This window comes from Hetaerina americana, unplaced genomic scaffold (assembly GCF_022747635.1).
Source record: "Hetaerina americana unplaced genomic scaffold, ioHetAmer1.1.p SCAF_8, whole genome shotgun sequence".
In the NCBI taxonomy this organism is placed as follows: Eukaryota; Metazoa; Arthropoda; class Insecta; order Odonata; family Calopterygidae; genus Hetaerina; species Hetaerina americana.
Genome location: NW_027287427.1, coordinates 59,587,205 through 59,614,280, shown reverse-complemented (window position 1 = coordinate 59,614,280; position 27,076 = coordinate 59,587,205). Strand labels below are relative to the sequence as shown.

Genomic DNA, 27,076 nt, shown 5'->3' with positions numbered 1-27,076 from the left:
AGAGAAGAAGGAATCAAGAGCAAAAATTTTAGGGAAACCACGACAACGAATTGCACGCCATCTACTGCAAACCATAGGTACCAGCGGTAAATGTTGAGCTTTCACTTGCAATGTCATGGGTGAAAGGGTTTGAAGGTTTGACGTCTTTCGGGTGCTATTGAGTCACAGATTGTACAGTTGGCAGACCAGAATTTTTACGTTTAACTGTTCGGCATTCCTAATAACAATTTGTATTTAGACGGATATTTCATATCTGTACCGTTCCGTACTTCTATTGGATCTTGCCAACCTTGCAATATTGAGCAGTTCTAAGACAAATACCATACGGTAGTTGCGGTCCAGCAGTGACAGAAAAATCCGTGATCCGTTTTATCAGTTATATGTGGTGAAAATATGGCAGACCATAAAGCTCAGATTCAGGAGAAAATCAAACTTCAAGGAGAGACCGTTCGGAGATTAAAGGCTGAAAAGGCCGATGCAGATAAGGTAAATGCAACATAATTCGGATTGCCGCTTAAATTTTTTTTCTTTTTTAAAGTTTATTCTCTGTTGAGGATGATCGTGGTTGAGAATGGTAAATCAAAGTTCACGTGTAGTCCACTGTGTTGGGTTGCTTTCTGATATTTGTTTGTTTTTCACGTACTTGTATGACCGGAGGTAGCACTTTCTCACGTGTCTCCTCTATTATTCATTCCATTTGAATATTCGTTATGCCTTTATTGTTTACAAGAACTTTGTTTCTCATTCGCCGAGGAAAAGTTGTGCATTCAAGTAACTTTCGGCGCAACGTTACAGTCGTTTCTCAGGTCTGATCCTTAACAAAATTTGCATTTTTTTCTGTTACACTAGCAGTTTAAAAGCTGCAATTTACTTTGTTTTTTTGCAGATATCAGAAGAAGTTAGTAAGCTTTTGGATTTAAAAGCTCAACTAGGTGACGATGGCCCACCGCAGAAGTTTACATTGAAAACCCCGAAAGGAACTAGAGACTACTCTCCTCAGCAAATGGTTATTCGTAATCGTGTGTTAGATAAAATTATCACTGTATTCAAGAGGCACGGTGCTGAAACAATTGATACACCCATATTCGAACTTAAGGTCCGTTTGCATTTTATTTACCGATGTTTGCATAGTTTCAAAGCTGTTCTTTTTAATTTTGCAGTTATTTTCTTAACAGGAGGTGCTCACAGGAAAGTATGGAGAGGATTCAAAATTAATTTATGATCTAGCTGATCAAGGAGGTGAAATTTTGTCGCTGCGATATGATCTTACTGTGCCTTTCGCCAGGTTTCTAGCCATGAACAAAATCAGCAACATTAAAAGATATCAGATTGCCAAAGTATACCGACGAGACAACCCGGCTATGACAAGAGGACGCTACCGGGAATTCTATCAATGTGTATGTCTCATTACATGTCGATCTTTCTGCCAAACGCACATGTGCTAAGACTTTGAGAGTTAAGATAATGTGCTTGTAACTGAAAATGGTGTTCTTTTTCTTAAATTTTGGTGGCACCCATCCACATTGTTGTATAATTTCCGTGAATCATTCTGCATGCGTTCTAGTCGCTATTCTTGTAAAATATACTGTCAGATCTTGCGAATTTGTTCATATTGTCATTTCCAACTATAGTTCCATTTGATGTATTAATCTTACATTATTTTCCTTCTAATTGAACTTAAACTAAATCACTAGAAGTTAAATTTTCCTTTTCTCTTTGGGTACATTTACATACTATGATTGAATAACCTCTTTAATTGTGTCATCCCTTATCTCTCAATCACAAAACTCTCATTAATTTTTCAACTTTCATCAACTTCTAATGCAGTGATGATACACCTTGCTGACCTGTACAAAACTGATCATACTCGCCATTCCTACTATGCTCTCTCTCCCCCTTAATTTTCTTCGGACCATCTCTCCTATATTACTCTTTACTCATTTAAGTCAACTGAACTTCTTTATTAATATAGGGCCATTAATTGCTATCTGTTAAGTTTGTATTGATATCATTCATTTGTCTTTGTTGTTTATCCAATTTAATTGGCATGCTGCTCTTTTTGGACTAAATAAATAAAATAATTCTCTGAAATCCACAGGACTTTGATATAGCTGGGCAGTATGATCCCATGATCCCAGATGCTGAGTGTGTTAAGGTGGCGACAGAAATTCTCTCATCACTGGAACTTGGTGACTTCATAATTAAGGTATGTGGTGTGAAAAAATTACCATTGGTAACTGCGCCTAAGTTTATCAGTATATATTTCCAATTATTAGTGGGTTTTCCTCCTAAGTTACACTTCGTGGATGATTGTGTGTGCATGTGTGTGTGAACATGAATTTATTCCTAATGCAGTTTGTTGAGTCCTCAACAAACGTTTTCAATTCCTTGTGAATGGTGTGCTTCTTTATGGGCTCCCCTGAAGACACAAAAAAGATTTCATGTTTGTGCGTTTAAACCCTGGGTTTATTCTAGTGAGGAATAGTTTCCCATGTACAGCCACAGGATATGTTACTAGTTGTTCCTCCCTGGAGTTCCCTAAAACCTCGCTAAGGAGCAACAAGTGGTTGAGTTGTGTTTAACATATGGTCATTGGTGGACCCTACAGATAGATAATATAATTTATCAAGGTCCGAATACTGAAAGAAGAGTAGTAGTAGTATTTAGGGGAGGTGACCGACAGCTGAGGTCATTTGCGCCATAGGGGATGGATAGGAAAGGATAAAGGGTGGAGAGAAACCCAGCGTTGGCATTAGCCTACTCTTTACGAAAGGCACCAAGGGGTCCGCAGCTTAACTTCACCTGTGACAGACAGCGTACTCACTCAAAGTGCCCTCCACAAAGCACCTCAAGTAGGGATTGAGATACCTCTGAAAAATATTCAACACTGCCGGGATTTGAACCTGGGTCCTCTGGGTGGGAATCCAGTACGTTAACCCCCACACCATCTCAATCCCCGGAAAGAAGATATTTTAAACTTCAGGAAGCATGAGGATGGCAGTGTCATTTCATTCCAATTTGTTATTAGAAACCATTGACACACTCTAATGATTAGCATCATTATTTAGCAAAATATTTGTTATTTTCAACTGTTTGAATTTCTTCTGTCATCAGTGGAAGCTGTTTCAAGTTGAAAAATCTCCATTCTGCCTTCTTCTGATGATGAAATAAACTTTCCATGAAGATTTTCCTTTACTTAGAGTAACAGAAAAACATCACATCGGGCAAGGTCTGGGTTATAGAGTATGAGGAGCACACTTAGCATTGATTTTCATGAGATATAATTGTGATTTCACTTGGGTTCCACGTAGCAATGTGGAATTTTTCTATTATCAATATGTGGGTGGCAGCCAATAAGATTTCCAATACTTCTAATGGCATTGTTAAAGATATGTCACCTCTTCTTAAAAAAGTAGCCGGGGTGTTCAATGTTTGTTTCTGTAAGAGCATCATGACAATTTGATTATCGCTCATCTATAAATATTTACAATGCAGCATCAGGTATTACCTCCATTGCTGCCATAGGCAACTCTGTTTTCAGTGGCTCGTAATGACGCAATACTGAAATCGAATCAGTGAAACCTGCACCTCAAATGCATTAAACCCTAAGGTAACAATGTGGCATAAAATTAAATTTCAAGTTCCCTCTTTAATGAACTACCCTTGTAATTTGAAAGCATGGAAATATGTGGTTTATTGTTAAAGCTTAATTGTTTGTCTGCAAGAAAGTGAAAGTCATACTGGTATATAAGTAAATGAAAAATCTTGAAGCTGTGGTAACCTCCATGACTCATGCACAAGCTGCATTTCCAGGTGAACCATCGGCGTCTTCTAGATGGCCTGTTCGAGGCTTGCGGCATTCCAGCAAGCTCCTTTCGTGCAGCATGCTCATCAGTGGACAAACTGGACAAGACACCATGGGAAGAGGTTCGAGCTGAGATGGTAGGCGAGAAAAAGTTGGATCCTGATGCAGTGGACCGTTTAGGGGAGTACGTCAGGATGAATGGGGGTGAGGAACTGGCGGATACCCTTCTGGCTGATCCCAAGGTAGGTTTATGAGGCAGGAGATTGAAAGATGTGAAATGCACTAAATTCATGACTATCTTATTTCAGAATAACTTATTCAGTTTCAGCCTTATGTTAGAGAGTAATACTTTAGCTGATTCTTTAATTATTGTTGGAAATTATGTTACACAGGCTAGTCACTTAAGTTACAAAAATGGGAAGATGAGGAAAAATTTTGAAATTGCTCTTTGGGTTTCTTTTTGGAAAATAAATAAGTGGGCAAAATTTGCTGATTAAGTCTTGAATGTGTTGTTTGCATTGGAAATATGATTGGGAATAGGGATTTAATGATGTGTATGGCATTCCTTTTATTTGTTAGATCATATTATGTTTTTCACAGGCCATGTGGAAATTGGCAAAAGTAAAAACAATATTCACACTGATTTGAATTTTGCCAGTGGCTCGCTAGGGGTTGGAATGTTCCATAAAAATACCTAATTAGATTCCAATCCCTCCTGAGATAAAACAGGAAAAAGGATGATATGTCCATTGAGAAAATCGATAAATTGTTGGGATTGGTAATCCATAAAATGAGTAGCCACCCTCTTCTTCGCTTAGGCTTCTAACATCATTTCAGTACTACAACAACCGATAAGAGACATTGATTCTTATTTTATCATTCTAATTTTATTCTTAATATGTCGTTACTATATTCTTATTAAACCATCCCAAAAGTTTTATTTATTTTACAACATCCTACTTCGTTCCAGCACAATGAATGTTAAAAACAGATTAGTTTCATTAATTAATTAAATGATGCTTCGTAAGTAATATTTTTTAGCAATTGAAGTATAAAATTCCCACATACTTGCAGTTTGCTGTAGGCAGGGTTCACAACAGACAAACCCATGGTTGACCAGGGAAACCTGTATTTTTGTCCTGAAGTATGGGTTGCATGTCTTTTATGGTTGTGCATGGCTATACAATATTTAAGAATATCATTGGTTTAATGTTTTACTTGGTATAATTTCATTTTGTATTCATCTTCCTCTTAAATCTAATTTGTAGATTGGAGGGACAGCTGCTGCTAAGGAAGGTCTCCAGGGAATCAAGTTATTCCTCAAGTACTGTAAGCTCTTTGGATTATCTAGCGAAATCTCATTTGATCTGAGCTTGGCCCGTGGACTCGATTATTACACTGGAATAATCTTTGAGGCTGTCTTGCTAGGTCAGTTTAATGGCAAGTCTTTTTTCTCTCACTCTCTCTCCTCTATCTTTGATGCCAGCATGACCTCTAGCAAGTATATCCTTTGGTTGCAGTATTATTTTTTATACAATGTTCATTTAAATACTGTTTGTCTGATAGTATTATGAAACTTGTGGTATTTACTTTCTACAACAGCTTCTTGTCTCTTTTTGCATGTCAGCTTTATAATTGTGTCTAAATTACCATCATTACCCATCTTTAATGTAGGCTTTTATATTTATAATGTATTCCATTGGATTAAATGCATGAAAATATATTCGCAGAACTCCCCACTCAGATTAAATATTTCATTCTTCAATTTGCTTATCTGGCTCAAGATATCCATGCATAAATTTGCCTAATTATGGCTAATTATTAATTGCATAATGCAATAGAAATGTTATAACAACCCCAAAATCCCAAAAGGCTGATTCCAAGAAACTCTAGGGGATGCTGCAGCGGTAACTTTTGACTGATTCATCTGCTAATATGCATAACAATGCAAAAATTTCAGAGAGTAAAAATCATTTTCATAGGCCGGAATTCCAGGCAAGGAAAATCCCAAAAGGCCTCTAATTCAAGGTGTGATTCTTAACTCATTTAACTTGAGAGAAACCAGGGAGGCCAATAATAAATGCTGAGTTTAACGTATTTCAATTCAAAATCATTAATAAGTACCTACCTGATTTCCTAAGAATGCTCATTAGTAAACCCTGTGTTATCAATTTGTCAGCCAGTGTAAAGACAATTTTATTTTCTCCTGAAATGAGTAGGGCTAAGATTTATGAGTTTTCTCCTGTGCAACAGGTGAGGGAAAATTTTATTGGGGAACTTGTGTAAACTTTGTTGCCAATGGTCACTTTGTGCTTTCAGGAGAGACAGCAGAGGATTCTGTCGCCAACAAAAGCAAGGAGAATTCTGCTCGGGAAGTGGGCGTGGGAAGTGTGGCCGGTGGTGGTCGCTATGACAATCTCGTTGGTATGTTTGATAGCAAAGGACGGGCAGTGCCTTGCGTAGGGATCAGCATAGGGGTGGAGCGCATCTTCTCAATCCTAGAAGCGAACGTGGCTCGACAGAAAGCCGCCTCAGGCGAGGTACTGCGCACCACTGAGGTGGAGGCATTTGTGGCATCAGCTCAAAAGAATATGCTCACGCATCGGATGGAACTCTGTCGGGACTTATGGGATGCTGGAATCAAGGTAAGATAACCACCTGTCTCCTTAATATAATGCATTGATAGTAAGAGTTTCTTGATCAAGAGGCAGGTTCAGGAAATTATTTTATCAGATGTTGAAAGATAGCATGAGGTCATCCACTGGTGGAATGTGCATATTTAAATAGGATATACTTACCCTCTGGGGCTCTTATGTGTTGTATTTAGTTGTTAGAAGTCGCCAGCAATCAATGATGTGCAAGATTAGAGAAGGGGAAATGTTCCACAAGCTTACATGTGCAAAAACCCAGGAAAATCCAGGCACCCCCTGGTTCTTTATAATCCAGATTAGCAGGGCTGTTATGTGGAAGCAAATGTATGCAAAATGGAAGCCAAAGTAGAGAGTTACAAATTAAGAAATTTGAATATCTTGCTATCAACAGCAGTCGGCATACCCTGATCCAAAACAAGTGGCACAAATAGATGGTAAACTCTTCAAGAAGACACCATTCTCTGGCATTTTATTTCACTTGAGTATCTCCCTCTCGTGTAGCAGTGCTCAAATACTTTTGGTAGGTCAGTGGTGATAGGCCAATTTCAGTTGAGTGTAGGAAGAATTTTACAGACCTTAAATAGAAAGTTCTTTCACAGGATTGTTCATAATAGTTTCCTGTGCATTTTATTCCTAATTGTGCTGAAGGAATTCACATTATTCGTATCCATCCATGTACACTTTGAATTATCCCCAAATATTTGTTTTATTTTTTGATGAAAATTTCACTTGGTCATTTTTTATCTTAATAAATGTCAATCATTTTTTGGCCATTAATATTATGTTAACACCAGCCTTAAGTCTCTCCAACAATTCAGAATGATGGTAATACAAGAAATTAAAAGTGCTGCAATCATTAGATAGATTGGTATAAAGTTCGTAGAGGACCCCTGCAAGGCAGCCCTACGATACTGAACCTATCAGTCCATTGTGCTATTCCCTTAGTGTCTTTGCTCCCAGAGTTGTATGGCTTTTCTAAAGACTCCAATGTCCCTTATGCGTAAATCTCTTACATTCCTTGGCTCCATGAAGGGTGATCTTAGGCAGCAGTTCGGCCCTACCCTGGCAAGTGCATGTCATTCGTTCAAAATCCTTTTAATTAGCTAATTACCAATTAGCTCAATACACTCTTCTAAGCATTTCTCCAAATTTTTTTAAGGCATCCAAGAGGCAGCATTTCAGAAGGTCTTCAAAACAGACATCTGTGTTGGTGATGGCCTCAGCATACAACAGGAAATGTTTTCCACTGAGCCATTTTTTTTATCAAGTTAGGAAATAAAAGAGTCATATGGGGCCAAATCTTGTGAATACAGTGGATGTTGTCATAATTTGTTCTTTAATTCAATAGTTCATACAGTGAACTACATAAGTGTGATCAAGTGCATTGTCTTGAGGAAAGAATTTTAATTCCTTGTCAACTGAGGATGTTTATTTTTGATTTCTTTCATCGACTTGCACAATAATGATGCATGATACTCTGCTTTTATTATTTGTCCTTTTTGAAAATAATTAATGTAGATGATTCAGTGTGCATCCCAAAAATCTATGGATGTCACCTTGTCCGCCATTTTACCATCTTTGTCTTCTTCAAGAGCTTCATCAACTTAAGAAACCCAATGATTCCACTGGTCCTTTGTCTCTGGAGTGTATTAGTGTATCCATATGTCATCCATAATAATGCATCGATGCAGAAACTCATCAGGATTATGACGGAAGGGCACGAAATCCACCTCCTAATTGACCACACAATTGCATATATTCTCTACTGAGAGCAAACGTGGCATTCATCTTGCCAAGATCTTTTTCACGCCCAATTTTTGGTGCAAGATTAGAAGGACTGTACCTTATGATATTCCTGTGGCCTCAACTATTTTGTGGACTTTGATTGTTGATCATTTAAAAACATATCAAGGATTTTATCAATCATTTCAGAGGAAGTCACTTCCATTGGACATCCAGAATGATGTTCATCATTTGTAGGTGTATGGCGACTTTAAATTCATTTCCCATTTGAAAATGGTCTCAAACACAGGAGCAGATGTTCCATGAACTTCATCCATTTCGGCTTTGATTTCTTTTGATCTTAAACTTATTAAATTGTTTAATCACTTTACAAAACTTTTTTTTTCATTTTTCTAAATAATGAAAGTTACATAATGATGTTGCTGTTCCACAAAACTGGTCATTTCAATGAATTTCTTGCTCAGAAAACTGTTTTCATAGTGTTATTTTTCCATTTAAGCTAAAGTTTTTTCTTCAATCAACTGTGAAAATGAAACCACATGATGGATATAGATGAAGTCAACCACAACCGCAGTCTAGTGAGACATAATGTTTACCTAAAGCAATCCTTTCTCAATCCTACGAATGCCATCTCTTGGATTTTATAGGGAATTATCGAATGGACCACATGTAATCCCTAACCTTTTTTCATTCCTTGTTGATTCATATATTATTTCTTCTGCCTCTTCAAGGTCGAGATGTCGTACAAGCAAAACCCAAAACTGCTGGCACAGCTGCAGTACTGTGAGGAGCGTGGCATTCCTCTTGCACTTGTGATCGGCGAATCTGAGGTGGAGAAGGGTATTGTCAAAGTGCGGGAAGTGACATCACGCAAGGAAGAGGACATACCGCGAGATAGTGTAGCAACTGAAATTCGCAAAAGGTTACCGCAATGCTCATAAGACATCCTCACATGGGACTCTTGGACAACATCCTTCAATGCTTTTTTTAGACCTCAAGGAGAGGAGAAATTAGATGATTCATATGCTCTCTTGATCTAGCAATTGTCCACGGCTTAAGCGTGGAATGGTGATTTCAATGAGTGCTTTGAATAATTGGTGATTGCACTCGCTTTTAATTTATATAACTTGTAAATATTGCATATATTGGGGAGTTTGCTAAAAATAGCAGACAGCTGTGAAAATAAATGGCGTGCTACAGTGAGTGTGAAGAATGTGTGACCTATGATGAAAGAATGAAAATGTATGAGTATTAACTTTGTCCTTTGATCTGTACATGAGGATAAGCAGGTAACATCTATGATTTGATGACCATGTAATTTTATGCTGAACTCAGAAGCCCCAGTGAAAAGACTACATTTCTTTTAGTGCAATACTTTCAGGGTGATTATTTTAAACCAAACCGGTTGTATGGTGTCAAATTTAACTTTTTAATGGATCTTTTTGCACCGGAATTAAATTTGCACAAAAATATTGATGGGCACGATAGCACGTGGTATTCAATCATGAGGGTAGGTGTTAAAAATACACAGGGAAGTGGAGGTTATTGATGAAAAATTAATTGATTTAACAGGCTTTGATTTTATTTAAGCCCACCTCCTCTGGATAGTGTGTTGAAATGTGGAATACTGGAAAATACTTAAGTTGTTACCATATGTAATGGACCGATAGTTTGGAAGGCAATTTCAAATGGTTAATTTATTGCTGTGTGATTTTCTTAAGAGATGCTATCATATTCATGGGTTTTTCATTCCTATAAAAATTGGTATGAATTTTACTTTGGAACGGAAGTGCAAATATTGATATTTAAGTGTGATTCCAAAATTTTTTTGGCAAGTTTCTTCAGTAGCAATCTTAATTTGAGCATTGTTGAATTTTTTTTGATGACGTTTGTTCCAATGATAGGCTTGAGATTTAAGTGCCTTTGTTTCAGTTTGCAAAATTTTTCATTGATCGTTCAATTTCCCCACAAATTTTCAAAGGTCCTGATTCTCAGCTATCTGGTTGCCTTTAATTGTATGCTAATTAATTTTAAAAATTATGGAATCATGAGGAAATTTTCTAAACCCAATTATGTTACCACCATTGGCAAAATAAGTTGTCTGTTGTCTTCCTCCTTGACTGTAAACATCTCGAATTAATCTGAAAGATTTGACTTGAGAAGTTTTCAGTTAAATTGTAATCCACGTGGAAACCACATTGTGTCAAACTTCAAATAGCCTGAGCAAGGAGGAATGCCAAGGAGTTACCATTTTGTGTAATTAAAATGCCTTGCAAAATTAAAAATGTTAATAATTGTGAATGCAGTTATTTTTATATGGTGGTATTATTTTCTAAAAGAAACTGGCTTGTCTATATTGGTTATCTCAATTTTTTTAAATTGTTGGAAATTTCATTAATGTGTTCCCTCTTTGTATTCTCGTATTCCCTAGCCATGTATAAAAATCTAGCCATTTTTTTGAACTTACATGTGGAGGAAATGATAGAGGAAGTATGTAAGGACTTGCAGGGAGGAATGAAAGTTGGTGGGGAATTCACAAGTTACCTTAAATTTGTGGATAATCAAGCTTTAGTTTCACCAGCCATTTTGGAGACTTGTGGAGATATGAGTGAGAAAAGGAATTGAACAAGTAAAATGGATGGATAAGAAAACAAACAAAGAAGTTCCAGGTTTATTGCTGGCGGAGAGGGGTTGCCGAGAGAAATCCGAAGGGGTAAGAAAGTAGATAGATTGCATTTTGAGTGGCTGTGGAATATTGGAGACCATTATTGACGGCAGAATGTTAGAGAAGCAAGGTAGGGAAAGAAAATGTTTTGAATATTAGACAGAATAAAGGGAGTCAGAAAGTATGCAGAAATGTAATGTGTATGTTAGTGTAGTGTTTAATTATGATAGGATTAAAAATTTGTTTGCCTTTAGGTTTTGTCCATTCAAAACCTTACGTAATCAGTAAAATACCTGCAATTACATTAGCACGACTTCCGTTAAAACCTGGAAGTATGAGTTCTAAGGTATGCATGTGGATTCCATGAACATGGGTTTACCAGTATTTTGAAACCTGGCTGCCACCTCTGTCAACACCATTTCTCTAAGCTGCTTTTTCATTTATTTGCTGCACTGCTTTCCACTTACCCACCCATATTCCATTCAGGCTTAATCCACTTTTCCACCTCTACTTTCCTCCCAGCATTCTGCTTATCACTAGCATGCATAGTGTGTGTACAGGAAGAAGATTCAGATCTTTGTCAAAATTAGGTTAGATGTGGAGTGGAACAGGGATGTTAAAAATAAGGTAGTTAGAGTTTGTTGACGAGAAAATGTTCACACTCCATTTGTGGAAAACATAGGCACGTATTAATCAGAATATTATGATCTCATTAATAAATTATAATTTGCATTATTCTTTGAACTCCACAGTTGTGCAGCATTTTATCTTCTCGGCTTTTTTGCTTAGTTTTTTTTAACTATCCTATGAAACAACTGGATAGCCTTTTAACTATTAATGTAAGTTTACATCTTTTTCTTGTAAAATCTGTGTGTATATTTTATTTTAAAAAACAAGCATTAGTTTAGCAAATAACCCCTGCTGGTAGAGGGATATATAATACCACCACAGCATCTATGATTGTCGTTACAGGCGACTTATGGGACTGGGAGAAAATCCTGATAATAAATCCAAAAACTGGAGACTAGATTCACTGTGTGGTCTAAGAGTGGTTATTTTGGTTGCTCAGCAATCATCACCGATGACCGGATGGATCCCTCGATATCCGGTCGAGTGAAATAGCCAATTAAGCTACATTCGGAAAATCTAGGGGCTTTGAAGGAACAAGATGATTTGACAAAATACCATGCAGTTGTTTACGTTTCGGCACAGTCCACTTGGTTTGACCCAATGTTTAATTACAAATGTAATAACCTTGGACAAATTCGAAGAGCTGCGGGAGATGCAGCGATAGTTTCTCTAAGAGAGTTATCTGCTGATTTTCATCAAAATGCAAACATATGATTTTACTTATTACATGCGAGTACGTTTGCAGATGACGTCATTTGGTGTGGCACCTAAAAAACTAAATTTCTACTCCGTGGCTTAGGAAGGTAGCGGTTGTGAGTTCATCCAAAACTGGGTTTAAGCATAGTACCATCGTTAAGAATAATCTACCGGGATCGTCATTGAAATTTCGCTTAAGAGTGTAAGGCGGAATTGCCCCAGGGATTAAGATGAATAGACAGAAAAACTCATTAGTTGCGCAAATAATGTTTATTTATTGCAGCGGCACGATACGTGCTCTCACGCTGGAGTATTGTCAGTCAGTCACATTAATTTAGTGGTACACCAAGTTTCTCCTCTCCCAACGTTCACTAGTAGTAGTATCCAGCGCCGCTATCGACGCCTGTGCGGTGGCCGCCTCCGTAGAACCCGGCGGTTCCACCGTATCCTCCTCCGCCGCCCTTGTAGAACTGCTCGCCTCCCTTCGAGAACTTGTCGCCAACATCGTAGTACTCCCGTCCGCCCCTGCTCTGTCCGAAACCCGCCTTTTGTCCGTGGAACGTCTGACCACCGTAGCCGCCCCCGTGGCCTCCCTTCTCCTCCACGGCGAAGCCTCCACCAGTGCGGCCCGCCGTCCCTCGGCCGCCTTCGTCGTAAGCCGAATTCACGTGGCCACCCTGAAATGGGAGTACGTGCTGGGAATCGGGGTCTCAAATGCCAAGAGCTCAGTAGTCTCTGTGTTCGATTAGTGACCACGGTCTGGTATAAAGTATGAATACCCCTAAGGAGTCCACCATATCACAATCTAACATGTGATTGCCGACATTGGGTAATCAAGAACTCCCAGCCGCTTAGACGTTACGCAGGGTAATAATGACTCGTAGGAGACCCCTTAGATGTCCAGATTCATGCGGATCATCGGGAATGCCCCACGCTGATACGAATGCTTGCAATCGAATCAGCATCGCAAATTAAGTGTATTTGGATAGAAGCGCTTGTTGTGGATAAATAAGCGTTTAGAGCAATAAATATTAGTTGAGGTAAATCTTTCCCCTGAAGTTTCTCTCTCGTTTATGAGAAATGTTTCTTGTTCTCTTCAGTTTAATGACAGAATCTCGTTGTGGTCGGTTGTCATAAAAACAGGAAAGTTCCAATTTGCTTATTTCGCTTTTCCACGGATTTCTGGTTTTATATAGTAAGTCGTGGATTCTATTTTCATTCGCGCGTATCTATCGGTCTAACCATCAGGCTCTTACCGTGTTTCACGCTTTCCGATTCCTCTTTTGGTCGATTCGTGCAGACCTCTGGTACTATCCTCATTGAAAAAAAAAGTCTCGCTTCTACTTTCGAATCACTCTTACCAAAGTACTGATTTGTGAGACGTGCTATATGGCCGGTGCATCCAAATTAATACCGTTGTACTATTACTACTGAGGACATCATTGTATTATGATAATTATGTAATTTCAGACGTTTAAATCTACTAGCGATTGCTCAATATTGGTATCGCATATGAGAATGCAAAGTGAGAAAAGCTACAGACGCACCTTGAAATTTTTGCACGGATCTTCTCTATATTCAGTCGACTCTTGGTTGGATTGGCAAATCATAACCCTGAACGATTTTTAGAGCCGTGCAGTAGCTAGGCTCAAACAAAATCTTGAGCTATTCTTCATTTAGTGATTTTCCTATAGCACTTACAATCATTAAGATAGCAAAAAAGAACAACCCGAATACATAGTAATAATAAAAATTGGTATTCGAACAAAAAATAATTTTTAATCTGCTTTCGACAGCTTTTAACCATATGAAATTTATGGCGCCATCCTACGGACACGCCAAAACTCGGGGGGGAAGTTCAGATATTTATTTATACCCGCAGGTAAGATAGCTTAATAATTTGACTAACTTAATGTTGGTATCATTGGAGTGTTATTGTGTATAATGGTTTGCTTTAAAACCATATAAAATATATAATCCTTTAAGATGGGCGCAAATTATATGATGAGTGTGTAGGCACTAAAAACAATATGACCTGATGACCCTTGGGTGACATGGATTCCAACAATTGAATAAGTCTACCTCAATACTAAGATAATGGATGTATAAACATACGAGACTCGTATTACACGATAGATATTGTAACGATTCACATGTCGTGTAATGTTCACGTTATTATCAGTGGCCTCCGCTTTAAGCCCTTGTCAAAGTTCGTAATAATGCTTAAAGACTATTAGGTGACCTTGCTTAGTTCATGTACGTCAAAGTGAAACCGATTCTGTATAACCACAAAGATGTTCTCTACAAAAAACCAATCCTACGATCAACAATACAGAGGCAATTTAATAAAAATTACATTCCATTTATCAAATATATTAAGTAAACTTAAGCTGAAACATAAAATGACCCCAGCTGTTGCCGCACCCCAAACAAAAGTGCTTCCTATCTATGAATCGGGCAAGGATAATTCTATGCCCTGAAAAAATGTCGAGCCGAAAAACACCACACTATTATCACGAATAGGTGTATTGATAATTATACCGCAGTAAAGACCAATTTGCGTCACCAAGGTATAATAACTGACTCCATATTAGTTGGTTTTAAAAGATATTTCCTCCGATAGATACCGAGATCTCCGTTCTAGCTTTGAAAATTTTAATTAAGGTCATAGTAACACCATCCCAGCGAATGTGATATCAATCGGCGACACGTGTGGATGTCTTCCCTGTGTCATCCACCCATACGTACCTTATACTGTTCGCCGCCGTTGTATCCGAAGCCTTTATCCTCGGCGTTGTAGTCCACGTGCTGTCCCTGGTCGTCGGAGTCATCGTAATAGCGTGAGTTCTTGCCCGACTCGTCCTTGTGGTATGTGTTGTGGAAGCCGGACACGTGATGGCCCTTCTTGTGGCCACCCTTGCTGCCGGCCGATTGCAAGGCCACTCCGTTCGTGCCGAACTGCTGACCACCGTGGAAAGAGCCCTCGTTGTCGTATCTATTGCCGACGACAAGTACACGAGAAAAAATTTATTGAAATCAATTTTTGCGCACGGAAACATCAACATGCCCAAATTAAGTTACTTTATTGGCGCACTGATTGGTCGAGAATGGAAAACACTGGTAATATCGGGTGCAAATAATCTAATACTGTTTATTTCCACCAAGAAAGGTGGCTACTCTTTCAACAATACTCTTCCTTGGTGATTTAATTTCCACAACAACGAACCCATATTTAGGTTATTTACTCGTACATTGCAACGTAAAGCAGCGCCAGCATTGAAGAATATGATAGCTTGCTTATTGATATGCTCCTACGTAGTTCCTCTGCACGTTGTCGAAACAGACTAACCCCGCTGTTTGTGTGAGGTTTCGAGCAATGTGGATCGCCATCAATTTAGATGGGCCTTCGTTTGAAATGTCTTTGCATTGGAAATTCAACTTGACGGGCCATTTAAAGTATACGGTGGAGGCTGACAAGTAATTTAAAAAAAAATCAAAAAACTAACTTGTCCACTCGCTGAAGAGCGCATGAAACAACGGCATGCGATCGCCGCTGCGATGAAGTCAGCTTCTTTAACGTTAATCCCCACCATTCAGGACTGCCGATTCCTCTAGATGTAGCGTTCTAGTACGGTCCATTCCGGAACTATCCATGCGAAGCTTAGCATGCAGAGATGTGAATGAAATGCAGTGTTCCTCGAGACCGGAGAACGTCCCGAAATCAGAGCGCATGTAAATTAAAATCTTTTCTGAAGCTTGAAATTACTAATGTATCAATCTAAACTGCTCAATTAAACTTTACTTCGGGAGGCGTACGCCTCATTTCACTGTGAACCATCGACGCTCCCTACTATCAAATACCTAAAGAGATCAGATCGTTTCTTGTGGAAGATAAATGCCCCGATTGCGTCTGACAAGATGGGGAGATTAATTTTCAGCCGTCGGCATCCATTGAAGCTCTCCCCGGAGACGGTAAGAGTTGAGTTAGCTGTAATTAATGCCAGTATTGGATGTAGAATAAGCTAACGATAGCTATGAAAAGAGTAAGGGATAGACACATAGTGAGACGATAACCTGATTGGGATTATAGCCCAGGAAAAAGTGAAAGGGAAAATTATAGAGGAAAATCCTTGACTGGGTACTTGAGAGAAATAGTTATCAACGTCAGGAGACGTAAAGAGGTCAGGTAATAGATGTAATAGCGAGTAGCAAAACGGGTTCAAATGAACCATAAGTTCATGTGGGGATAATGATGTTTTATGACTGAGTTTTATTTTACTTGTCAATCGACTGATTTCGGTTTATTATGGCAAATATTTAATCTAGATTTGAGTGGGCGAAGCTGTTTTCTCTTTGGAATAAAAGTAACTTGTTAATCTATTGTCGCTTGGTACATTAGTTTTCCACCCGTTGAAAATTGAATGTTTGTAGAAAAATGTACAACTTCACTTAAATTTGTAAAAATATTTTCTTCCCATTTTTGTGTGTGCTGTAATATCATTTTCTCTTACCCTGAGATATTTTGGCCGAGTATCATTTTTTAGTGTTTTGTAGGTTGTTACTCAATATAATAACAGTGAAGAACTAAAAAAATCTATTGGTTTTAAAAACAACATGAGACATTGCTTTAGTCCTTGCAGTACTTAGTCTATACTGGCTAAGGTTGAAGGTTAAATGGGGTGTCTTTTCCAAAATTAGTGAAAAATTACCAAAAAGAAATTGTTTCACGAAATAGCAAAAACTCCAAACTTGAATTGGCGGTGAAAATTATTGTATATTAGCGCATGCTTCATGCCATTGATTGCTAGGCTCAACCCGTGCATGATTATTTAAAATTCCTGATTGTCATGTGTATTGATTTTTGAAAATACTTTTTTTCTAATTGGCATGACATGCCAGATGGATTTTTTATTTATAAGGTGTGGATTTATCAAAAAGTAAGGCATTCTCTACTCGGAAATAACCTTAGAGACCATCTAAATCTTCGGAGGTGACATCTTTAATTAGAAACTGTAAATTCTTATACTGTAAGTAGCAAACATTTTTATATCTCTCTAGTTTATTTAGTAGGCTTCTTTATACTTTAACCGCGAATTTTTTAGTTTAAGGTATCAAATAGCTTGAGTACATTATCCAAGGCAGATTGACTAGATTATCAATTCCATATAAGATTTTCTTAATCAATTTCATAGGAACTTGAAATAGCGCAAGCCACTGCTATGCTTTCTACAGAAGCGGAAATGAGCAACCCAGCGAACATGAGATTAGATCATCGAAAGGAAACCGTTTACGTTGTGACGTTGAAAAAAAATAATATGAAGACTTGAAAGCTATTTGGAGGTTTGAGAATCCAGCAAAGAGCCGAGTATATCAGATAAAAGGTCTGATCCGTTCTCTAAAATTTTGGAAAGCATGATTGTGAGGTTGATTGTTGTGTGTAACCCTTATGGCTCTACTTTCAGTTAGACAAGGATCCAACTACTCGTCAGCAATATTCAACGTCTTTCTAAAAGAGGGGAAAAATAAGTGCAAGAATAGGGTATCAAAGGAGTAAAGATGAGAGGTGAAGAAATTTACATGCATCGGTTTGCAGATGACATCGCAGAAGTCGCCGACCGAGAAAATCATCTCTTCGACTCTCAAGACGGAAAATTAAAGGAGTGAAATTTTCAGGAACAGAAGGGACAAACATAATTACCGAAAAATGGGTAAATGAGGATGACATTAGTTAGGAGGAGTAGCTATCCTTTTTTAACTAACTAAGTCAAGGGGGGGAAAAAACACTGCAATTCCACAAAATAATTTATTGTCACACCCCAAAAACACACGATATTGAAACGCATTTTGCAGAATTTCAGTATGTTTTTTTTAACTTTACCATGAAGGATTTCTATCAAGTAAAACAAGTGGCTCTCGCCAAATCCAGATTTACCTTCACAGTACATACCCCGAAAGGGAACAACGTAAAGGGTATTTATGAGTAAATGAAAACTAAAGCCATAACTTACAAATCTAGACCTCTCATAACATACGAGTACATATCTGTCTTTTTTTGATCCTATTTCGAAACGGAACGGAGTGAAGGGTATTAATTGTCATTATCACAAGTCTGCAGAGTCACCGGCGCGCCGAGAGATGGGGAAAGTTGAAAGGCTTTGTTACTTTGGCATTCAAAGTCTGGTAAACGATTACTAAGCATCGCTCCGAGAGATGGTAGTCCCTGTCGGTAAATGGATTTCAATAGAACAAACCTTTTCAAATTTCCCAAATTCTAGCCGTACATTGCCTACAGACTTTTTCAAATAAAAACACATGCGTGGGTGCACACGTGTAAAGTTTGTAGGACTAGCATTCGGGAGATAAACAACGAATCTTTCGTCGTCCTTTTTTCAGGCGAAGTGGATCAGATCGGCTTTAAGCAAACATTCACGTCGAAGGGGGAGAAGCTTGAAAGCATTTTCCCCCAAACTTCTCCTTTCCCTCTGGAGCTACCCTCGCGATGGAAAGGGGGAGTTCCTTCGCGAGCATCTCTCTCACACTCCCCACCGAACCGTAAGGGGGATGGAGAGGACCCTCCCGGAGACAAAAGGTTAGGAGGTGGGGGGAGGAGGAGCGCTGGCAAAAGGCGGGAGGAGCCGCCGCCCAGAGTCTAAATTTGAGCATCCTACGGTCTGTTGGTAACGCGGCCTGCGGAGCGTCGATATGGAAATTAAGCCCTCCCGAGTATACCCCGGAAATAGCCCGCCCTCACTCCCGAGGGGAAGACCCGGGGTCCCCGCACACGCGCCCTCCTCCCGGTTCAAAGATTCCTGTCGCCCTGGGACGTCCACACGAGAAGGAACGTCGCAGCGTCCCGATTTTCCTCGAAATGACGCTTCATAACGCCCAGCCGGCGACTGAGTCCAGGACACCTCGATTGAACGGTTAATGACGATCTATACATAAATATGGACAAGGTCGCCATTGAATCATTTAAGGAATCGAGTCATAGATGGTCTAAGATCGTCGCTGATGTATTCTGCTATTTCGGGCTCAGTTTTGTGAAGTGTCATAAAGATTGAATAAAGACATTCACAAATATTTAAACAGTCTTGATCGATATTTTTCCATATACGAGCATAATCTCCCACATAGTATCGACCCTGCAAGTGGTTAATAATATTCGATGCAAACGTTATTGCCAGATATAGCTATTGATTATCGCCACTTTAAGTTTTTTGTATCGATGTTCGTGGTTGGATGATGAATATCGGAGGTTTTACCAGAGCAGTGATTTCACATAACCTGTGGTCATGGGTTTGGTAAGGAGGTTATCTTTAAATACGGAAGGTAATTTTCGTCTTTTTTGGTCCTTCTTCACCTTCTTTAATGATTCGTGAAATATTAACCCCCCCCCCCCTTAAGAAAATCATCAATATCATTAGAATATCAAGCAGAAACATATTCTCCAAAAAGAGAAAAAAGCCCATTTAGGTTGGGCAAAAGCGTTTTTCGCTTCAATTACTGATCAGCAGATGTTTGCACAGGAAGGGTCAACTTCCTTGACAAAGGCAAATTGTTACCTGCGGTGAAGGGAAACAAATCATTTCGGAACTGTTTTAATGGGTTGGTATGTGCTCAAATAATTCTGAAACAAATATAATTAATGAGCATTTGCAGAATGTCTTTTTTTGTCCCCAAGGATAATTAAAATTCATTCTTCATAATCAGTTTTTGGAATAATCCATTTTATATAACTGGCGTTTGAATTTCAAAGTTAGAAGTAGTCTTTGAAATCAGTGGTTTTTTGTTAATAATAGTAACTACTTGACCCGAATGAACTTAATAGTGTATCGACACTTCCTGAGCGGTTTTGAAAGTTAATATCGAAATCGATGGAAGGAAATGCAGTTAAATATCTGTTACTCGCAGTGGAACGAAGGAACATTTATATAAAACTGCATCGTTATGAATCGAATATGATAGTACTATATTCACGGGTAACCGACTCACGTAGTGGAGCGAGATCGCGGATGTAGGGTGCTGAAATGTTTGACAGCGAAGGAATGCTGAAATTGAGAAAAAGGTCACATCATCCAAATCGTTCTAGTCTTTCAGCGATGACGACATTGAAGACTGCGGGAGGCGAGCGAAGGGCATGAGTGTGGAATTGGAATGGGGAGGGATGAACTCACGCGTGGAACCACAGGAGTTAAAAAGAGCCATGAATTTTTTTTAGAAATAGAAAAAATGCGGTGTGAGTAAAACATTGGTGCAGTAAGTAAGTCTAGAGTTGCTTTAAAAAATTATACGGCCATATACTTTTATTTTTTTCCCATGAAGGTAGACGAATGGACAACCTTTGGGAATATTTTTGCTAAATTTGATCGAATGTATACACATTTAAAAATATGTCGTGTCACGTTAAACCGGCCTCATCAGGGTTTCTGTCTCACCAAAAGATAAAAGCCAAGACCAGTAGACCGAAAAATGAAATTTTACAATTTGCTGAAAACGAACGGGAGGACATAATTCATTGCATTGTGAGATTATTACGATCGAAAATATTCAATTGCACTGAGCGTAAGGAATTATTAATTTCATCAGTCTAGAATTTCGTCAAATACGGTTCAGGCGACATTTGCGTTCAACTAATAATATACCTCGGAAAGAGAGGAGAGCACACTACGTATGAATAGAGGTCTTCTTAGGTCTTCCTTATGATGATAACCTAGGTGTGTATTACGAAAGTTCTTCTTGAAAGGGATCAAATTTCTTTTAAATTGCGGTAGGGTCATGTTCGGGTAAAATAATTATGGTGTGTATTCACCCCCTGCCACACACCCTAACGGTGGCTTGCAGGGTATATATAAAAAACTGAATGTCACTACTTAAGAAATTCAACGATAATGGCCGCCTTTTCCCTCTAAGAGCACAGATCGTCAAGTTGTGTTAGACCCAAGATGACAGAATAGTCTTCATAGGAAATAGTATTTATTCTTATTAGTTTTAGAATTTAAAAATCCCCAGTTACAAAAGAATTATCAAATAGCTTAGCAGTCTGAAGGAACTTTCATTATGCAGTATTATTCATAATATATTATGATAAATATAATGAATAAAATATTAGGTCTGGTTTCACCAACCCTCCCCATTCGGCACTCGTTCCTCGCCATTGCTTACTTCACTAATTAGATATTGTTTCAAAATATTTTTATTGATTGTTGGCTTTATGGATATTTTTACAGCCGTTTACCGACAATGTTCATTTCTGATTACTATTTATCCAATTAAATAAACACTGGAAAGCAATGGTCAAATAAGGAACTGTTCAATTAAGATTAGACTGGTGATCAAGAATTGACATTGGTTGTAGGCTCGATTACACCAATAATCAATTGTTTCACGAATTTATTGTAAATAAATTATATCATAATGAGTCACTCGGAAAACAAATGGACAGGCTGAAGGTAGCCTCCCGCATGATGAGGAAAGGACCCATGGGAGAGGGTAGAGCGCTCTTACCCCTTTTTCAGCCCGCTGTTTCCCCCGTAGTACCCGACGTCCGCCTTGTCCTTGTGCTGTGCTTGTTGTCCGTCCCCATATCCCCCGTAGTGCTGGTATCCCGACTGGCCTTTTCCACCGCCCCCGCCGCCGTAGTACCCTGCCTTGCCGGTCGCACCCTTGGCCGAGTAGATCTCGTCGCCACCGTAGAATCCGCCTTCCTTGGCGCCGCCGTAGTAGTTCTTGTGTCCACCTCCGTCACCAAGATAGCCATCGTGTCCCCCGTGGACCACCTCGTAGGCACCCCCGCCACCCACCAGGGGCGCGCCGTAGAACACCTTTCCAGGATACGCGGCCCCCACTGGGCTGTATGCGATCTTGCCGGGAAGGATGTAGCCTTCACCATCGACGAAGCCAGGCTCGCCGACGTACTCCACGGCGGCCACAGGGGCGCCAGCGCCTCCGTAATATATCCCGCTGGCCGCAGGACTCTGATCGGCTACATCCTCCTCGGTCGAGCGGGCCTCCCTCTGGGGGACGGCGGGAGAAGGCAGGGCCGAGCACGTGGTCGCCACGAGGAGTGCGACAAGCGTCGTCGCCATTGTAGTGGCCATGTTTCTTTCGCGTCTTTCTATCAATCGCCGATAGTTGGAAGAGTGTGATTGAAACGGTTGGCGAGGGCTCCTTTTATATCATTACGGCAAGACGAAAACTTTTGCTCCTTGGTTGGTAAGGGGAGGGAGGAGTGGGATGGTGTTCTTTCTGATGTTCTGAATAATGCTGGAAAAACCGCAGCCCTCCCTCCGAGGTGACAAAAGACGTTCGCGGTCGGATTGGGGAGGTGGGGGAGGTTGTGTGTGAAGGCCTGGAGGGTGGAGCCAGAGGTAAGAGGAAGGTTGGCGGGGTTTGGAGGGAGGGTTGGAAGGGATAAAGGGTGTCCGTCGTTCAATCGAGTGTGTCGAAACCGCATCGACACCCTTCCCCCTCGCCGCTGGCGGTGTTTGGCACGGGCGACTTTGACCCCGCGAGCTCTCCTGCCTCTCCCGCGTGTCCCCCGGTGGCTGTCCCGCCAAGGGGAATTCCTCCCCGACGACGGAAGTCGTTGCTCAACTCTTTCCCCCTGGACACTCAGTCGGCGTCGTCCGGGGGCGGTCGCGCAAAGTCCTTCGAGACCAACCAGCCGTGTCCCGCCCGGTGCTGACGGATTCCTACCATCAAAAACCGAAAGCCCGATCCATTCTGCGACTAGGGTTGCCAACCCTCAAGGATTTCCCTGAAGGAATACTATGGAGACGTTTGTTATAGCCCATTTTATTCTATAGCTGTCCAGTGAAATCGTGTTGCAATGGTGCCTGAACAATTATCAACATCTGGAACCATAATCCGTTCACTATGACAAAATGGATGCCACTCCGCAAAACATAATACATCGAAAAGGCCTTATTAGAATCCTGGGAAAGGGATTACATTCCCTGTCTTTCCCCATCATATTATGTTCCTGGTGCACACTTTGTATCCTAACGTGATTTTATCGTTTTTATCACATTTATATGGCATTACTGTCACTTTTAGTAACTTCATTAAATCCTCATTTTACAATTTATTCTGTCTAGGTTAATCACATCTCAAAGAAGGCTAAAATCAATTAGCAAGAAGCGTTCACAGGTCTTTGGGTTGCTTGATTTCCATTATTGTTCAATACCATCGGGTGGAGAATGCTATTTTTTGCTCCTTATCATGAGCTGCTCGAAAGAAAAAATAATTGAGCATAATTACGAATTCCCATATCTTTATCAACAAATGCCTCGAATTGCTACGGTTAAAATTACGCGGTGATTCTGCAGATATCAAAATGTTTTGCAATTCCGAGCGGTGAAATAATAATATGAAGTCATCCGCAATAAATATTAAGGTTGAGCAGAAATATTAATTAAAGGGAAAAGAAGAAAAAGACGCATTAAACAGTTGTTGTGTTAGGATAAAAATATTTTCTTCTTTTGAATCAAAGTATTTCTGTGTGTAATAAACTACTTGATCAGTAGGCTGATTACGCATAATATTTTTAAATATTAGCATGACCAAATTTCTAGCCGTCCCAAATAACATTTTTAGAGCTTTTATTCCTAGTACGAGAAATACTTTGAGAATATATGAAAGCTTATATCATTTTTTACTCTATTGCAAGAACCATAGCGTGGCACATTTGGTCCAATTAGTAAAGCATTTTTCTTTTTCTCATGGATCAGCACGAGACCGGTATTTGCTGAATATTATCATGATGCCACTTATAACAAAATGTGATTTACAATTCTGGATGCAGCATTTGTTTTATTTTTATAGCACAAACATTCTTTTAATATTATTTGAATTTTTCCATAATTCAAGACCCCACAACAGGTATGAACATGAAAATGGAAGCAACATGAAAAATGTTTGGTACAAACATGAACATGGTTATTAACCCAAAGGTCAGTTTGAAGCGAGGCTAGAGTTCACTCTGTACACAGCCCAACGGCGTGTGAAATTCACACGCCATGGTAAGGGAGCCAGATCCTCCCCCTGTACCCCTTAGGATTAAGAAGAAGATAAATAAAGTAGTTGGCACTCGAAAAAATACCTCTACTGAACCTGGGGGTGACCAGATAGGTATGCCCAGGAATCGAACTCGGGCATTCCGGTTAGTAGTCCAAAGATCTATCTCTGGACTACTACGACCCAATATGTATTTGTTATCAGCGACTTAATCCTCCTCATTATTATTTATATTGCTTAAGACGTATAGTCCAAAGCCTAACGATTTTTCATGCCCATTCATATCAAGGGGTAAATCGTACAATACATTTATGGTACCAATAATATTTTGAGTTTTGTCAGCGTTTAAGAAATTCTGATCATGATAAATTAGTCCATTTATTTCCCCTTTTACAGCACCTTTTGCTTGCATTTTCATAGTTCATTTGCAATTTAAATGTATATAATTGTAGTATCTTGGGGATTAATAACTCTGAAGATTTCCAGACCTTCTCATGGTGATGGCAACTATATGTCTGACTGGTGTAGATAGTCCATCGGCCTCCCTTAGTGACTGCCATGCTGATTCGCATCGCTAAGAATCCCGGAGAACAATCGGAGTTCGACTGTATAGAATTTAATTGCGCGACTACTCCAGAGATACGGTTATAACCAAGCCAATTGCCCCGCACTTGACAGTTTTCGTTGAAAGTGAAATGGTCATGCTGTTTTGGTGACACTATCGATCGAAAATGATCATTTTTGCGGTTAATGCTGGAGTTTTCTCATCCTTGAGTGTTCAATACAAATCATAAGTAATAATGAAATGGGTAAGGTAGTAAAGCATTGAAAATAATGAGTTGAAGTATTAGAAATTGGGAACGGAAAAAACGCGATTGAATTCCATTTTAAAAGACTGTCCAATCAAAATATGCTCGTTTATTGGCCTGAGAAGAGTAATGAAGAACAGATTTATTTTCATTTTTATCGAATTAAAATCCAAATTCGATGGAGCAATTAATCGAAGATATCTATTTTCTCTAAATTTGAATTGAGAATCCGATTTGTGACTTTAATTTGATGAAATTTAACATTTGAAAGGAAAGGTAAGCTCTATACTACTATACCCTAAAATATTGAGTTTTGAGTTAGTACATCTACATTTTCCTGGGTATGTGGAGTGAAAAATAACTTAACCGAGAATAATTAGGTCAATTTTTAAATGTTTTTTTTAGATTATTTTAAATTTCTCTGCCATTTCTGCATTTATGACTCTTAAAAAAATTCGATATTAATGCTGTCATATATGTCTTGTGTTGATTAAGTTTAAAATTTCGTTATATTTCAGTACTATGTTGATTTACCAAAATACTCTTACGGAGGTGTCTCTTCTTTCGAAACCAAGGAAATTATTGAGATTCGGAGTAAGGGTACTTAAAAAAATACAACACGAATAAATCTTACATTTATCGTTTCGCTTAGTCTGTGTGATGAAGATTAATGACGCTGTTGCTCGAATAAGCAGGTCGGAAGGTGTTCTTTCGCCATGTGCTAATCGTAAACAAGAGTATGCCTAGCACATTTAACGTATATAAAGGTCTAAATGTGAACATTCTCTAAAATCGAATAACTCCAGATACTCTTTAGAATTTCCTCAAAGTAAAAGGGGAAATTTTCTCAAATGAGGCCTTTAATGTAACACTAAAATAACCACCCTTTCCGCATTAGTTTTCCCATAAATCTTCCTTGAAAAAAATCCTTTATATGGACTCTTTTAGATGATGCTGACATGTATCTTCAACATAAAAAGCATTAAATTTGATGGAATAAGCCAGTCAGAGAAATGGATAGTTACAGAGTTAATGTAATATTTTTGTTTTGTGGAAAAATCTACATGCGTCCACGACAGGAAGGTAATTACGGAGATATTAGCTGAAAATTCTAATTCTTTCGGATCCTCTTGAATGAGAAAGTGATCCCTCGACTTAACTGCGTTTGCCAGTTGTTGGTTAGTTTCTTAGTTAATAAAAAAGTGATTATAAGGTGACAAGCTACTGTACATTTTTTATTAAAAAAAGGAAAAGTTACAGGTATTGTGACCAACTTTGGACATATATTAATAGCATATTTTTTTGTAAATTTATTTTTAAAAGCAAGTAATGTCATTTCCGTGAGTTGAAAAACTTCCTTAGTAATGGTAAGTCTATTTTCACAATACACCATCAATTTGCTCATATATAAATAATCTCTCAACATTATTAGTGGTACGGCTAAGCAGTAGAGTTTTAAGCTTAGGCACTACCTTAACTTTTATTATTGATTGACCAGTTTTGATTTGATGAGGCTATATAGTCACTTAATAGAGTTTTATATCCTAATGACTTCACCAGTTCATTCCTTCTAGGTTGTTCCCTTATTGTTTGTGCAATGTTAAATTGGCCCCTTCAACTTCTTGAGAATCTCATTTTTTGGTTGCTTGGCTTAATTAATTAAATATTTATTCAATATTTCTCGCATTGAAACTAGAGAGCACTCAGCAGTAGTATCTGTACCCCTTGGTTGTTTTGCATGTGACTTCATCACCTGTAAAATAATAACCGAATTGATCGCTTAACGACTTTCATTCCGAGCTAAAGCCTTTCCCATGCCACAACCCCTCATTGCATCAGTGGTAATAACGGACAAGCCCGTCTCACTCCCTTGGCCATCCCGATTATCACTCCGCTACCCTTAATGGCGTCGTCTGACTCACATAAAACCACAGTGATCAGCGCGAAGGTTGATACGATAGGTAACGGTAGAGTTCACTTAGTTCTAATCTCAACGGCGTGTGAAATTCGCACTTCAGAATAGAAGGGGGGGGGCAGTTCCTTTCCCTGTTCCACCTGTGAG

The 27,076-nt window shown here is 39.0% G+C and overlaps 2 protein-coding genes across 5 annotated transcripts; one reads left to right on the top strand and one right to left on the bottom strand.

The window, feature by feature from the left end:
- HisRS (histidine--tRNA ligase) lies at positions 1-9,409 on the top strand. Of its 4 annotated transcripts, none has more exons than XM_071596384.1 (8): positions 1-486; positions 887-1,096; positions 1,176-1,397; positions 2,099-2,206; positions 3,814-4,047; positions 5,074-5,233; positions 6,125-6,450; positions 8,931-9,409. In XM_071596384.1, exons 1-8 carry the CDS (start codon positions 394-396, stop codon positions 9,138-9,140), a joined length of 1,563 nt encoding a protein of 520 aa, XP_071452485.1. In that variant the 5' UTR covers positions 1-393; the 3' UTR covers positions 9,141-9,409. The 4 variants fall into 4 exon arrangements, with proteins under 4 accessions (XP_071452485.1, XP_071452483.1, XP_071452484.1 ...); XM_071596382.1 differs by having other exon boundaries at positions 5,074-5,245; XM_071596383.1 differs by lacking the exon at positions 1-486 and adding an exon at positions 659-806.
- A 3,036-nt stretch (positions 9,410-12,445) lies between these two features.
- On the bottom strand, positions 12,446-22,328 carry LOC139698051 (uncharacterized). Its single transcript, XM_071596913.1, has 3 exons — positions 21,695-22,328; positions 14,939-15,185; positions 12,446-12,867 (listed from the first exon to the last, which is right to left on the bottom strand). The coding sequence occupies exons 1-3, from the start codon at positions 22,285-22,287 to the stop codon at positions 12,562-12,564; spliced, it is 1,146 nt and encodes a 381-aa protein (XP_071453014.1). The 5' UTR covers positions 22,288-22,328; the 3' UTR covers positions 12,446-12,561.
- Between the last annotated feature and the right edge of the window lie 4,748 nt (positions 22,329-27,076).

Excerpts from the sequence above, each read along its gene's own strand:
- HisRS (XM_071596381.1), top strand. The coding sequence starts at position 711 with ATGCCTTTATTGTTTACAAGAACTTTGTTTCTCATTCGCCGAGGAAAA. Across the intron at positions 1,097-1,175 it reads CACCCATATTCGAACTTAAG|GAGGTGCTCACAGGAAAGTA; the intron begins GTCCGTTTGCAT and ends TTTTCTTAACAG. Across the intron at positions 4,048-5,073 it reads CCCTTCTGGCTGATCCCAAG|ATTGGAGGGACAGCTGCTGC; the intron begins GTAGGTTTATGA and ends TCTAATTTGTAG.
- LOC139698051 (XM_071596913.1), bottom strand. The coding sequence starts at position 22,287 with ATGGCCACTACAATGGCGACGACGCTTGTCGCACTCCTCGTGGCGACC. Across the intron at positions 15,186-21,694 it reads AACAGCGGGCTGAAAAAGGG|ATACGACAACGAGGGCTCTT; the intron begins GTAAGAGCGCTC and ends CGTCGGCAATAG. Across the intron at positions 12,868-14,938 it reads ACGGCGGCGAACAGTATAAG|GGTGGCCACGTGAATTCGGC; the intron begins GTACGTATGGGT and ends CTCCCATTTCAG.